We start from the raw sequence: 14,218 nt of genomic DNA on the forward strand, positions 1-14,218 counted from the left end.
ATATAAAGGGAGACCTCTTGCAAGAGTCAGCTGGAAGGCTGGAAAATTTACAAGTGCCTCATCCCATTCACCACCTCCGTCTCCTTTCATGCCTGGGAAGTATGAGTTTATCTTTGGGCTGATATAAAGTGTGCAAGATATGAGGATGTTAGGCTCATCTCTGATTCCGTTTGTTAAGTGAGTTTGTTACGTGTTTAAACCCAGTAAAATGTTCAGAGAAGTTTGGTTTCTTTCTTGAAAGGCAAGGCTGGGAAGTGTAATGTCGAGGTATCACAGAAGACTAGTTCTGCTTGTTCTTGCTCCTCATTACGCTTGCACTGAGGCGAGCTCTCTCACCTAATGTCACTTATTTCTAGATTAGTCTCTTGAATTCACACACCCTACTGCAAGACAAATTAGTCCTCATTTTTATCCCTGTGCTTCAGCTTTACATTAGTATAAAGCTGCACACAAATGCACAAGCATGCTTGGTAATTAATTGCATCCTGGAAGGGGCATAACAGAGGTTCTGCTCATCAATGGAAATAACAATTGCATTCATTGCTTCGGATACAACAGTGCGGGTTACTAAAACTCCAGGCTAACGCTATTGTTGAAGGGCTCAGGTAGAAGTGTATAAAGTTTGGTGCAATAACTCCTTGTTTTCAATCGATTTTAGCTTGAAGGAGCAGCAACAAAGCTTTGATTAGTAAAACTGTCATTTGTGTAGCAGGACTTCATAACTGCTTTGTTCACCAGGGAATAACTTGAACGGGTATTTATCCCTGTTGGTTCAAGTCGCATCTGTTTTGCATGTCTGCACCCACTGTAGCTCCTGGATTCCTGGTGTTGGAGAATGCTGGGCATTAACACCTCACGCCAGATAGCGTCCAAGGCATTTTCATGCATACCTTGCCCTGGCTGCCTTTAAAGCCTGTGTTTAGAGAGTGCTGCTGCCTGGTATGTCAGTGAGCAGTTCAGTTTGTTAAAACAGAAAGCCCAAGGCAGAACAAAATTATGTCAATCACCACAAGAAATGCTTCTCAGGGAACATTGTGCTGTGATTTCTGCTGTGAAATTCATCACAGGTGAGATGTTCGGGATGTGCTGTCTGTGATGTGACACTGTGTGTGCAGGATTTTGTATCTGAATCCAAAATCTGTATCTGCTTAGTTGTGTGTGCATGCATGTGTGTCTGTGCACATATGTATGTATATGTATTAAATGGTTTCAAAGCTTTAAGCCAGTAATGCAAGGAAACCAAAATCACAGGGCATGATTTGCTCTGTGGTTTGGAGAGAACCACATCTTCTGAGAATTCCCGCCTTCGGCATACTAATCCCAGGCATTTCAAACAAGACACGATTTGCTGAGAAATGTGGTGAAAAAAGACACTTTTGCATGATTGATATTTATGGTTTGTCTAAGTTTGCATTGAGAGGTAGGATATTTCTTTGTACCATCTCAATGGCCCTCAATGTGGCAGAAGTAATTTGATCACTTTACCCAGGATATACCTCTCTGTTGAATCCAGTTCTGGTCTATTCACATCTTTTTGTGAATATGCCTCCTATTGCAGATCATTTTTATCCTGCCTTTGTCATAAACTGAGAACATTTTCAATTGGGATTCCTGTGAGAATAGTGAGATGTGCCCCATTCACAGGGTCTAACCTGAAGTTCACGGTCCCTCCAGGCTGAGTTGTTAATATCCCAGAGGAGTACTGGCACTGAGAGATCACTCGCTGGGAGTGAGAGAAATTCAGTCCTTCGGCTCCTGGACTTGCCAAGAGGGTTACTGCGTCTGCTAGTTGTGCTTTCTGTGACAGGGGTGTTTGGCTGCTGGGAACTGGACGGAGATCACCGAATACAATGTCGTTATCAAATCAGGTAACCCACAAGAAAGTCTCTTCTCTTACTTCTGTTACACCTCTTCTGAGTCTTTAATAGCTAAATTTTTAAAAGATTATTGTAATGCTATAATCTGCTATCCCTGGCCTTAGGTAAACAGCATGACTAACAGCAGCACACAAACCTACTGTCAAAGTCAATTAATTTGGGAATCTGGGTAAGAAAATACACAGCTTGGCAGTGCTGTGTTTCAGGAGGATTAAAGACATGCACAAACCTGAAACAGCATCCAAAATCATTAACTGATGCTGGATTTTCCAGGTATCTCAGTAAAGTCTGGATTAGGTTCAAATATTCCTCGAGCATCCATGTATTGAATAGTGGAAAGTTTTTAGTACAGCCACAGGCTAAGGAGTTTGATTACTTCAGCATTTTAATTTAAACTAAACAGGTGGTAGATTGTGATATTTGACCAGAATAATGAAAACGATAAGGTTATCTACCACAATAAAACCCAAGCATTTCCAACATACTTCTCATATCACTGATGGAGTGTTTAGACTTTGTACAATCAGTGTTGCATATCTCTCAGGCAGGAACCCTCCTCCCAAAACTGCAGGCACCCCTCAAGAGACCAAAATTTCAGTTGTGCACAGTCTCTCTCCATCATTCATTCAGCAGCCCCTTTGGTAGCATCAAGACTTTGCTTTGTTTTGATAAAATGGAGTCCTGTAACAACATGGTCAGAGCTGAGAAGTGGGACAAAACAGAGGGTGTCGCTCCTGGTGTAGTGAGGAAGGGACCTGTGAGTGAACTTTAGGAGACTTGAAAAATTAAACAGCAGAAAAATTTGGCTTGACCACAAGGAGTGATTTGGGAACTAATTACCGATGAGTGGAGAAAAATTGGAGGAACAGTCTATAAATACTAGGTATGAAACCAATGAGAAGGATACGGGACGTTCTACCATTTCAGTTTCCCAGTGTCATGTTTGCTTCGAAGCTTTCAAGGAGAAACTCTGTTTTCCTTTACTTGTAAATAGTCTGTACAAAATATTTCAAGTGTGTCTGGATGCTATCAGAGCTGACTAATGTTAATGAACCCCCTAGTCAAATTTAGCCCTGTAATAAGTATGTGCTCATTTGAACTCAGCAGAATCTGTGCACTCGAGCTTACTTTGGCAGACACTTGCTCTTATCACCTGCTGAGCTTGATATTACTGCAGTCCTTTCGCCTGAAGAACAAGAAATTAGGAACAGCAATGAAAAACCTTGGCACAGCTGTGTGGTTTGCAGCTACTAGGCAAGCAGTTGGTCCACTGGAACTTCATCTGTGTGTACTGTGCTCAGCGTGTTTATTTGGATTGCCTTGCCTTTCAGAGAAAATCTATATCCATTTCCAAGCTAACTAGTTTCTTAAAGTATGGCAGTTGCCATGACTTTGAAACATAATCTCTGTAGATCTGCAGTAGCATTACATCAAATGCCTAGCTTCTTGTTTGTTGAGCTAGTAAAAAAATCATCAGTGGTTTATCCTTCCATGAGGCTTCAGCGGCTGCAAAAGCAGTTAAGACTGAACAAGCCAACTTTGCCCTGCTCCTGTTGATTTCCTATTGTACAGGCTATTAACTTTTAGAGACTGGGGGTTTTTTTGTGGCAAGCCATTACGGGGTCATGAAGACTACAGACATTTGTACTTCTGGGTGCAATTAAGATGAAGGCTTGCTAAGGCTTACTTGTGTTGTTTAGAAGTGGCTCTTCTGCACTGACCATTTCTTTAGTCCTGACTGCTTGGGAAAGTGCATAAGGATTGCTGCTTAATTTAAGGATTCAGGAGGTTGGCTTCATCAAACCTTTGGATTTGGTGTCCATTATTAAGCTGCCAGCGTGAGGCTCTCAGTGCTGAGGTCTGCATGCCCATGATGGTTCTGGTTCAGTAGCCCCTGGAATTTTGCATAATTCTGCATCTGTTGAAATCATGGGCAATCTAGTACAAGAGCATGCTTAAGCACTGATGAAACAATTTGAAGATCTCTCAAAAAGTAGCAATGAAAATAAATGTTAGAGAGTATCTGAATCCAGGAGATCTTGATGAACCTTGGATTCAGGAAACTTTCCTATAGTAATTAAGTTATAACTGTGGCTAAATCAGTACCTTAACTCATTCCAGCAATGAAGGGATTAAAAATAAACCTCTGAAGCATTGATGTAAACCTTTCGTGCAGACTAATTGCCTATATAACTGCTTTTGTTAGCTAGCGTGTGGACAGCCCTGATCTGGAGTCCCACGAGGACTGGACCAGGACAGACGTGCCTGTGTCGTGTCACCGTTGTGTCTGAAACCCAACCTGGAGCCATGAAAAGGGAGTTCAGTCTTCACCTCCGAGAGACCTTGCCCCCTCTTGAGGCTGCTAATAAACGCAAATTAGCTGAAGGGTCTTGGTTTGGTTTTGGTCTCTCAAGGATGCTGTGCCTGCGTGCGCCGGAGACAGAGGGATCTGGGTCAGGATCCTGCCCCCCGGCGCTTCCTTCGGTGCTCCCAGCTGAGACCTGAGCTAAGCCCAGTTCTCCACGTGCACACTGATCAGCTCTTACAAGTGTCGTCTGGCTGACTTCAAGGAAAATTAAAATACCCCAGCCTTTTAGCAGAAGAAATTAAGTTTTAAATCTACCTTCTAAAATGTACAGGCTTTAAGCCTGTCTGAGATCAGGCTTGTGTGGGTTTAGACCAGGGTGTAAGTTCCTCTTGAACAATCAATGTAGCTCAGTCCCGACTTGGCCAAAGCATCCAGCTCTGGCATCAGTTAAATATTTACATTCCCCCCTTTTTATATAAATTGTGCTCTATTAGCATACGTTTCACAGTGTATCCTTGTGTTTCAGCCTCTTTATAAATTTGGCAGTTTGTACATTAATCAACATCAACCCATGTAAAATCCTAGGCATGAGGTTGAAGCCGTCAGACGTGCAACATTTACTGTTTCATCATACGCAGCCAATAAGTCATGTTGCAATGTATGCCTTGTACCAAGAGGATATGGTATAAAATGGAGCATGTTTACACTAGGGAGACTTCTGTGTATTTAAGAAGTAATTGTTTCAGGACCGTTCATTAATTCATGAGCTGACGTGGGTACATTTTTTTGTCACTGCAACAAAAATAATTATCAAGCTCAAAAAATAATAATGAATTTGCACACGGCAGACTTCTACTGTAGTTTTCTTCACAAGTTATAAGGGTTTAATTGTAGATTGCTAGTAGCCTTATCCATTTCGATAATTTCTGGCCCTCAAATGCTGAGGTGCAAGGAGTTACGGTGTGCTGTGATTTGTGGTGGATGTAAATGATTTCTTGTTTGCCCTCCCTGTACTTGGCTCAGTTTGCCATCTTTAAAGCTTTTGCAGGTGGATTTAGTGCAGTGGCACTGATGGAAGCCAGGGAACAAGCAAGCAGGTGCAATGCAAAGCCCTGTCCAGGCACTTCATCCTTCGTCTGCAAACACTTCTATCCCAACTGTGCGCTTGTGGGTGCTGCTCGGTCTGCTGTTTTGTGAGATAAATAAATGGGAACCTGTGTCGATGTTGTGTCAGTAGAGGGGCAGGCCCCCCAAAATGCTTGTGCATGGCATTGATGCCTTCAGGAAAGCAAAATTCCGTAGGGTGGGGTATGGATCACTCAGAGTCGCAAGGACATCTAGGCTTTGCAAGAGAGCCTCTTCTCTTTGCTTGGAGGGATCTTGGCACCGTTCAGACTCAGGACCTTTTGGGGGGGTTGTTAGGGAAACCTCCACCACAGGCAACCCAGATGTTGCTACCACAGTGTTGCCCCCACAAAGTGCGTAACAGAGAACGTTGCCTCCTTCCATTCCTCCCTGGACCCTTCCTCACCATTCCTGGCACTGAAACGTCTTCACCACCTAACAGTGCCCCAGGACATCTTTCCCTGTCTCCCTGCCCTCTTGATATTGTGATGGGTTTTTGTGACTCCTCTGTTTCTTGTCACATCCTCTTGCCCCAGACTAGCCATCCAGGATTTTCTTGCTGCCGCTGTTAGTTTTTTTGCTTTCTTCTGTTGCAATCATCGAGTTTCCTTTGTGTGGTTCCCACTTCCACTTTCTCTTCTGTCTTTCTACCAGTCTGAGGTGCTCAGAAGAGAATAGCTCAGGGCATGGAAAAAATCCGGTATTATTTCAGGCTTGGAGAGATGGGAAATTTGCATTTATTATGCAAATTCCCAATCTTTGTAAGTCTGCATGACAAACAGCTGTGCTGTGCTGCCTTCCAGGGTTGTTACTCCTGAAGAACAACCAGACTCTGATATCCATGTCCAGGAAAACCTGCCTTTATTTTATGGGCAAGAAAACGTTGTGTTCCTCCAATATCTTGTTTCCACATCCCTTGTGTTTCAGATTGAGCAGCATACAAATAATTCACGGGTAGAGGTCCCATGAGGTTATGCAGTGCAGGATCGTGCCCGGTCCACCTGAGCGGTGCCGTTCCCAGGAACACCGGGCAGAGCGTTTTCTGTGCTAGGCTCACGCGCCTGAGGTTCACGTCTGGTTGACGTGCATTGAAGTGCCATTGTAGCCACATTTCTACAGTTCATAAGCACAAAGACTCAACTGTGAGCTATGAAATGCTGGCGTTCAGCCAACTGGCCATTTCTTTTCTTCATTCCCTGTCATTAAAGCTGTGGGTTGCTCCAGGGTGCAGTGTTTTGCTCTTCTTAAGTGGAACTGTTAACGACCCAATTTAGAGCAATGTAAAGTGCACCCAGATTCCACAGTGACTTCTAAATCCATATAACATTAATGATAATCTGTAATTAATAGCTGCAATCAAAAGGAATTGTAGTTCAATAATTAGAAATTTAGGATTAAAGTATTAGCATATAAAAAAGGTCTCTTAAAAACCTCTTCTTCCAAGAGATGGCTCTGATCCCATGGAAGAAAACAATTTTTAAGTGATATGACCTTAGCCAAAGACCAAGTTACTAAAAATATTGCAGTCAGCCCTGACTTGTGCAGGTCATTAGACTACTGCCAAAACATTTAAAGGTATTTTAAGAGTTTGCAGATATTCAATACGTAGCAATCACATAATTTTTTTATGATATTGCCTATTGATATTCCAGAACAAATCTTAAGAATGACGTGTTTGAGAATAAGCTTTAATCTCCCCAGTAGGCCTTTTGGGGTGGGTATTACTGGTATCCTGTAAGTACAGGAAACCCCAGTGGCTGCCCACCTTTGAGCCAAAAGCTTTCCTACTGTATCCTTATCAAAGAGGGCAGATCTGCAAGAAAAGGTAAGGCAGAGGTGTCAGGTGCATGCAGCGCTCTTGGCTTCCTGCCCTGTAATCATAAATAGGGCAGCGTGATTCTTTCTGATGATGCATCATAAATGGGCTAATCCTTCAATTTATCTCCAGCCCTTGGGAGCTTGAGGCATTTAGAAAGACTCCCAGGTAGAGAGGTTGTTCATTGTGTATGTGCTGATGAAAGTGCCAGTAGCAGTGATGAGGTGCTCTGATAGATGGAATAGGCTGTGGTATAAATGAAGTTCCTAACAATTTCCAGTCGTGCACTAAATTAAATCATCCTGCTGCATGTCTCACTTTTGAAGCTGAAAATTAATGTGTTGTATATCTGAAATCCGCAGAGCTCAGATTGTTCATTGGTGTTGAAAATTTCCCTATCTAATGCCAATTATTAACCTACCCCAGGCTATCAATAATGATACAGTACACATAAATCACAGATAGATATGCTTGAAAGTTTTACATTCTAAGAATGTGAACAAAATTAACCATTTGAAAGTTATTAGTCTCATGCAGTATCATCTCTGCCCCTACGTGCACGGAGCGGCCTGAAGAGCTCCAGCGGGTCCTTTGCCAGCAGAAAGTGTGGTTTCTGACACAACGATGGCAGCAGTTGTGAACTCTGCAGGAATCATCTGGTAAACTATCTCTCAGATCTGCCTACACAAGGTTTTGGCAGAACAAGCTTTGCATTTGCTTTTTCAGCCATAGAGTAACCAGGTGGAGTAAAGCTAGCTAGTTAACGTTACACATTTGAAGGAGACATGCCATCATGCAGCATTTCATCTTGCTTACCAGATAGATCTTGAGTTAAGGTCTGTTCTCTGGTAGTTTTTATTGCATATAATTTGCACGCTCTTCTCTTTCAAAGTATTTAAAATAGCAGTACAAAGGCCAGCAGCTTCACCTGAACAAGGAAGGTTGAGTCTTTTTGCAGGAGTATATTTTTAGCATGGACTGTTTGCTGTGGACTATATGTACTGTATCTTTTACACATCATTGTGTACTGAAATTGCTACATCCATAATGAATCAATGGTATTGTGTACTATTAAAGGCAGTGTCTTCCCCTTGAGAGACACCTGCTTTACCTGAAGAGCAGAAATGCTCTCAACAATTTCCTATCTTCATGCAGTTTTACCTCATTCAACTGATTGAAGTATTTATGACTCCTACCTCCTTTTGAAACACAAGAATTGTATAATGCAGACATGTCTTCTGACATGCAGAGGTACTGATGTAATGAAAATAAAATCCTTTCATACATTAAAGATATAAGCAAAATTTGAGGTATATGTTATGGAAATTTCAGGATGGTGCCAATTTTTAAACAGACAAGAAAATTAGTAAATAATAGGTCGTATCCATTACAGTCTGCAGAAAGTATGTCTAGATTTCCTTCAGCACCTCCAGGGTGGGCTGTGGATAGGCTGGTAACTGGCTGATTGCAAAACGTAGTATCTTGGGAGATCAGATGAAAATGTGTGGGGAACTTACAAAGGATCAGTGAAACAGAAAATGCAAAAGGCAAAAAAGGAAGATGAGGGAGATACAAGTAAGAAGAAAAACAGCCGTGAGGCATATCTGTGGGAAGATCCTGGAAGAGATCAGTCAGGTAGGAACTAGACAGAGAGAAAGATGAAGCGTTGGTCTGGAATGTGCAGAAAAGCAAAAAAAAAAAAGAGCACTTAGTATAATTAGGTTTTGCTGTAAGTCTATATAACTTTATCTATGATTCCTGTTTTCCTAATGTTATATCCAAGGAGGATATCTGAAGAGCCTATTTTCTGAAGATTTTTATTCACCTCTTTAAGGGGCGTTGATGTTTCTGGTAGATCTGCTGATATAAAATGTTTGTCGGTGATTTGGTGAAAATACTTGTGCCCAAATCTTCTGTTAAGTTATCCTGTCTTGACCCTCCTGACAGCGTGGGATAGCTCCCCGTTTGTGTCTGTAGTAATGTCTTGCCCAATCTTGTTTTTAGTGTCTCGTGAAATTGGGGTTTTATCACTTCCTTAGGCAAATTTCTTCATAGGATAACAAATCTCACTTGGGGTAGGCTTTCTACGCAGCTTCAGAAAGAGATTCACAAATGGAAAATTTCTTTTTTTATTTAGTTAACACATTCATTTTATATAGTTTATCTTATTACTCACACTTCTAACTCCTTGCTTACTCTAAATACCTTCTTGCTGGTTTTGCTATTTTGGGTATTCTGCAGTGAGATCTGAATTGCATACGTTGCAGTCACATTCATATTTGTATCAGAAAAAATTACGTACTCCCTATTATATATTTAATTATATAATGAGGGTATATAATTAGGGTATAGAATGACCCACTGGCGTGATAGACAGAGGATGCCCATTAAGAAGACACTTTGAATTTTTTGTTGCGTGTTTTAACTAGACTTATCTTCTACCTTAAAAAGATGTGTTCCTGCAAGACCTGGGATTTTCATCCCTGCACCTGAGAAGAAAGCCTGTCCCAGGCAACACTTCTACTGGATGTGTACATTCCTACGCTTAGCAGCCATACAGACCTTATGCATTGCTTGTAGGGCGTTGCGAGCAGAATATCCACATTCTTAGACTTATTTTGCTCTCTGCTTTGTTTCTATATAGTAGATTTGCTCCCCATTAAAATCTTCAATCATTTCTGGGTTTGGTGTCATCTTAGTTATCTCCCTTCTTCCTGTTTTGACTTATATTCTCTTTACTTTGCGTTACAAATGCATCGCACAGAGATATTAATTAGCCTGGGCACAGGGCCTGGATCTTCTCCTTTTCGGTTCTGTGGCCTGGGGATGAGGCTGCCCCATCCTTTTGATGGTCTGTACCCAAGACAGTACAAACACTGGAGCACTGAGTAATGGTTGCTTCTGGTGAGAAAATGAGACAGTAGTGTGGGCCTGTGATAAGAACTAGCTCTGTAGTTTTTCTTCAGAGGCAGATTTTTGTAAACCTTATTGAAGTTTATTTAATCACAAAGGCTTTAAAAGGACTGACTTGTGTGAATTTCACTCTTCACTTATGCAACATAGTAATAAAATCAGATATTAGCCAACTTCTCTGTGGGGAGTGTATTTTAATACACTTTACTTGGCTTTTCACAGGGGTTATAATTGACTGTTGTGATTTCTCATTAACTTAAGACCAGTGTTTCTTCATAGTGATAGAGATTTGAACAGATACTTATCTTTCCAGTATTAAGGATAAGATTTGTCATTCGTCTGGAATGATTTCATCTATAAATAAAATCTTAACGGGATAATGGTTCTCTCTGCTGATCACATTTCTCAGGGTGAATTTTTTTCAAAACAAATCTTATTGTTCACATAGTCAAAGCGGGGCATAAGAGGGCATTTTTAACAATTAAGGATTAATTTTTAAACGCCTTATTTAAAATCGAATTCCAATATTAAGCAGATTTTTTTTTTCTTTTTTTTAATGGTGACAGCAAGTGGACAAGCCTGTTCCAGTGCCCCAAATGCAAGTTGCTGTGTGTAAATCCCATATATGGGATTTACAGGATGAAGGGAGCAATTGGTTAGTGGGAGTTTAAAGGTCATTGACGAGTGGAGTGAAGGATGCTGAGCACTGCTCCCTGGTCTCCTCCAGGTCGTGGGTGGAATAGCTGTAGGTGTCTTGCATTTGGTGTGACCTTCTTGGTGCGCCAGCTCTTTGACCCACTAGCACACGGTGGGTCCCAAATCGGAAAAAAGTCCAACTCATCCCCAGTCTGTTTTTTTTAGATGTGTTTTCCTCCTGGAGGCACAGTTACTGAGCGAGGCAGATCAGGCAGGAGCAGGAGGTTCCAGGGGAGGAACGAGTTTGCTCAGAAGAGGCTTTGATCCTTCTCCCATCCATGACTCGTCTCTCTCCATGGGCTGGCTCACCTTCCGACAGAGCGCGTTTCATATTTGGCCTGAAGGTTGAAACATAGTTTTTCCAAGGAGAGGTATCACTGCTCTTGCTTTCACGCACAGCAATCCTAAGTCATCACAGTTAGAAATTATATTCATGCATGACTCGTGGACTTTTCCGGGATGTTTTTGTTTTCTGCATTAACTTTGATTCGGTGGTATGTTCCTATGCTGTGTAGCTGCTCTGCATGTTCCGTTCAATCAAATAAAATGTTTAATAAGGGCACAGTAATGCTTTGCTCTTAAATCAGAGCTTTAATTCAGGAATATCAGAAAACTACCAGTTACCAGCCTGGAGAACTATCTCACAATATTAAAGTTTGGTCTTCTAATGTGGTTTCTTCTGTAGATCAGATGATGGATGTCTGCTCTGTGAGATTCACAGTCATGTTTTCAAAGCCTGTTTAAGAAAACATTAATAGGAACACTCTGGAGTTTTAAATAGCAAAATACTGTATTTGGTCATAGTATTGTTAGTACTTTTTCTTTCATTTTGGTTAATGTGTGTTAGCTGATTGCAGAATATGGTTCATTTGTGGGCTGTTAATACTAGACTATTTCCAGGTGAACAAAAGTAATATTACCTACAGAAATATATTGTCGAGTGCAAACCTTGAATGTGTGAGCAGTGTGAATGACATAACCCATTGCTCGTGGGTTTGAGCGGTGCCCTGTGGACATAAGAGATGAACCTGTTTGGTCTCAACAGGAGGTGTGAGAGGCAATGGCACCTCAGATCCCTGTCTTGGAGGGGTTTTATCATAGGCTTACAGGAGCTGCCCCATTTTTGGGGTAGGAGGGATGGAAGGGCAAGGGTAGGTGTAGGAGATCGAGCATCCCATTCTCTGGTACCAGCCCAGCACCGATCGGATCCTGGTCTGCATTTGGCCCACCAGTTATTTGTCACCCACCCCATATCTCCACTTTAGCCTCAGAGCAAATCCTGGGCACTGTCGGCCACGGTGTCCTGCTGCCTGGATAGTCGTGGTCACCATGAAGGTGATATTAGCACTGGATCCGTTCTGTTTTCCTTAAACCCTGCAGGTCTTTCAGCCATGTGGTCCCTAACATTTGGGTTAGGTAAGAAGCTCAACTGTTAAAAAGTAAAGAACAAGGAGGGATGGACCCAGTGGGCCAAAATCTCAGCTTGTGTAAAGAGATGTCACTGCTGACTTCAGAGCGGTGCCATTTTACATGGGCTCAGGATCTGCCCCCATCAGTGGGTTTCTGCCCTGCGTATCTGCACAGGCCAGGGGCCATGTTTGTAGGTGAGTTATAATGCCTTCAAATTCAGTGTTTACACTGGAAATACTTGACAGAGTCTTAAATAAGCAGTGCTACCAGGTGGGCTTTTAAGAAAGGCGATATTTATAAAAAGTATAGTGCCTGTATCTGAACTTAACGGCTTCATGCATTTGTATGACTTTGTGTTTACAATTTTCTTGTGTTTTTTTAATGAAATAGAATATTTGCCAACTGGTCAAATAAACGCAGAACATCTTTGCAAATCTTTGCACTGCCACAGTTTTATGAGTGAAATTGCTTTGTAGTTAATAGCTGTCTGGGAACAAGCTAAAGGGATGGCGTCAAAATATAAACAATACACTTAAAAATATTCCTGTTCTCATCTGGGATCCTGCTGATGCTCAGCATCCTGACTCTGCCCTCGCTGCGCACCTGTGGGACCAAGTGAGATCACCCGGCACTGCCAGGGTGCAGAATCAGGCTGCAGGGTGTTAATTTGTAGTGAGCCTTTTCAGCATCTCACTCAGATCGGGAGCTGACACATTGAGCACTGCTTGTTTTTATTTCAAGTTCACTCTCCGCTCCCACGTTCAGTGCCGTAGCACTCCTGTCCAGCATCGCTTTCCTCCTTTTCGAGGTCAGGTTTCCTGGGGCTGGGTGGACACAGGGAATTAGGAGGTGCACTGCATTTCTGTGCCATATAATGTGTGTGCGCACCCCTTCTTCCCACTATCACTCACTGAAGTTCATATATATGTGTATTAATCCCTGGGGGTTGACTCTGAGAGATCATGCTCCGAAAGCAGTCCTTCCCAGATGCCTGAAGGGCCTCATAAGGCGCACGTGGGTCAGCTGTTACAATGGGACAGTGATTCCCCCCACGCCGCGTGATGATGGGTTTACGCTGCTGAGCGTGGTTTTGCAAAGACCCTCAGGGAGCCCAACAAACATCTCATTGTGAATACTGTACCTGGCCACCACAGCCTGTTGGGATGTGGCAAGCGCTACGGCAGCAGTTACACACCAGAGTCCTCATATGGGTGTTTGATGAAATCGTCGACGTTCAGATCGGGGAGGTGCTTTACCATGACCTATAGATGAGGCTGGAAGTATGCTGGTAGTTCCCTTAACACCATCCTCCATACCACTTACTGTTTGCATGTTAAAAACAAGGTAAAAATATAAGTGAAGACTAATGTCATCATTCAGCTTTTTCTTGAAAAGGAAAAAAGTATCATAGCAATGAGAAAATGCTACTGACATTCACATCAGTCTTTCCAGCCTGTGTTTACAAGAGTCGTAGGAGGATTTTTCATACAAGTAGCCCTATTAACTTCAGTGCATAAACTGTGTCTCTTGTGCACACGGGTTTGCAGGATTAAAATCACTTGTAAATGTTAATAGATAACATGTTCAGCAACCTCATAGCATTTGTGTTTTTCTTAGCTGTAACGCTGCAGAGTCATTCTACCTCTATAAAACTGGTGGAGAGATTTTAAGGTGGGCCAAATACATCTCAAGGATTGGTTGCTTAATTAACACAAGGCCTCACAGTGACAGCATTGCAAAACAAACTCCAGCGCTGGCCCGGTGCCTTTTTCCACTTCGCTGGTTCTGCTACCCATATGTCTCAGCCTGCCAACACAGAGCATCGAGTACATTTTAATAGCTGCTGTTCTTCAAATAATTTTATTACTGTGACAGCGGCTTTATAAATGCCTTCTACTCTTCTGATGATACAGAATCAATATATTAACAGCATCTTTTTTTTTTTTCTGTTTTTCCCTTCCAGGAGCAAATACATCAGTTGTTGCTGATTTCATGCCTACATCATCATGGAACATCTCAAGTGAATTAGATAAAGGTAAGTGGACAGAAAAAAATAGAAAGATGTGAAATCAG

The 14,218-nt window shown here is 42.1% G+C and overlaps 1 protein-coding gene across 2 annotated transcripts in view; it reads left to right on the top strand.

Annotated features, from left to right (window-relative positions):
• The window catches only part of ROR1 (receptor tyrosine kinase like orphan receptor 1), a 173,070-nt gene that overhangs the window by 103,080 nt on the left and 55,772 nt on the right, over positions 1-14,218 (top strand). For both annotated transcript variants that reach the window (XM_030033854.2, XM_030033855.2), the window contains exon 2: positions 14,109-14,180. In XM_030033854.2, the coding sequence (XP_029889714.1) occupies positions 14,109-14,180 (72 nt within the window). The remainder of the gene's footprint in view (positions 1-14,108; positions 14,181-14,218) is intronic.

Source organism: Aquila chrysaetos, chromosome 12, assembly GCF_900496995.4.
Source record: "Aquila chrysaetos chrysaetos chromosome 12, bAquChr1.4, whole genome shotgun sequence".
NCBI lineage: Eukaryota > Metazoa > Chordata > Aves > Accipitriformes > Accipitridae > Aquila > Aquila chrysaetos.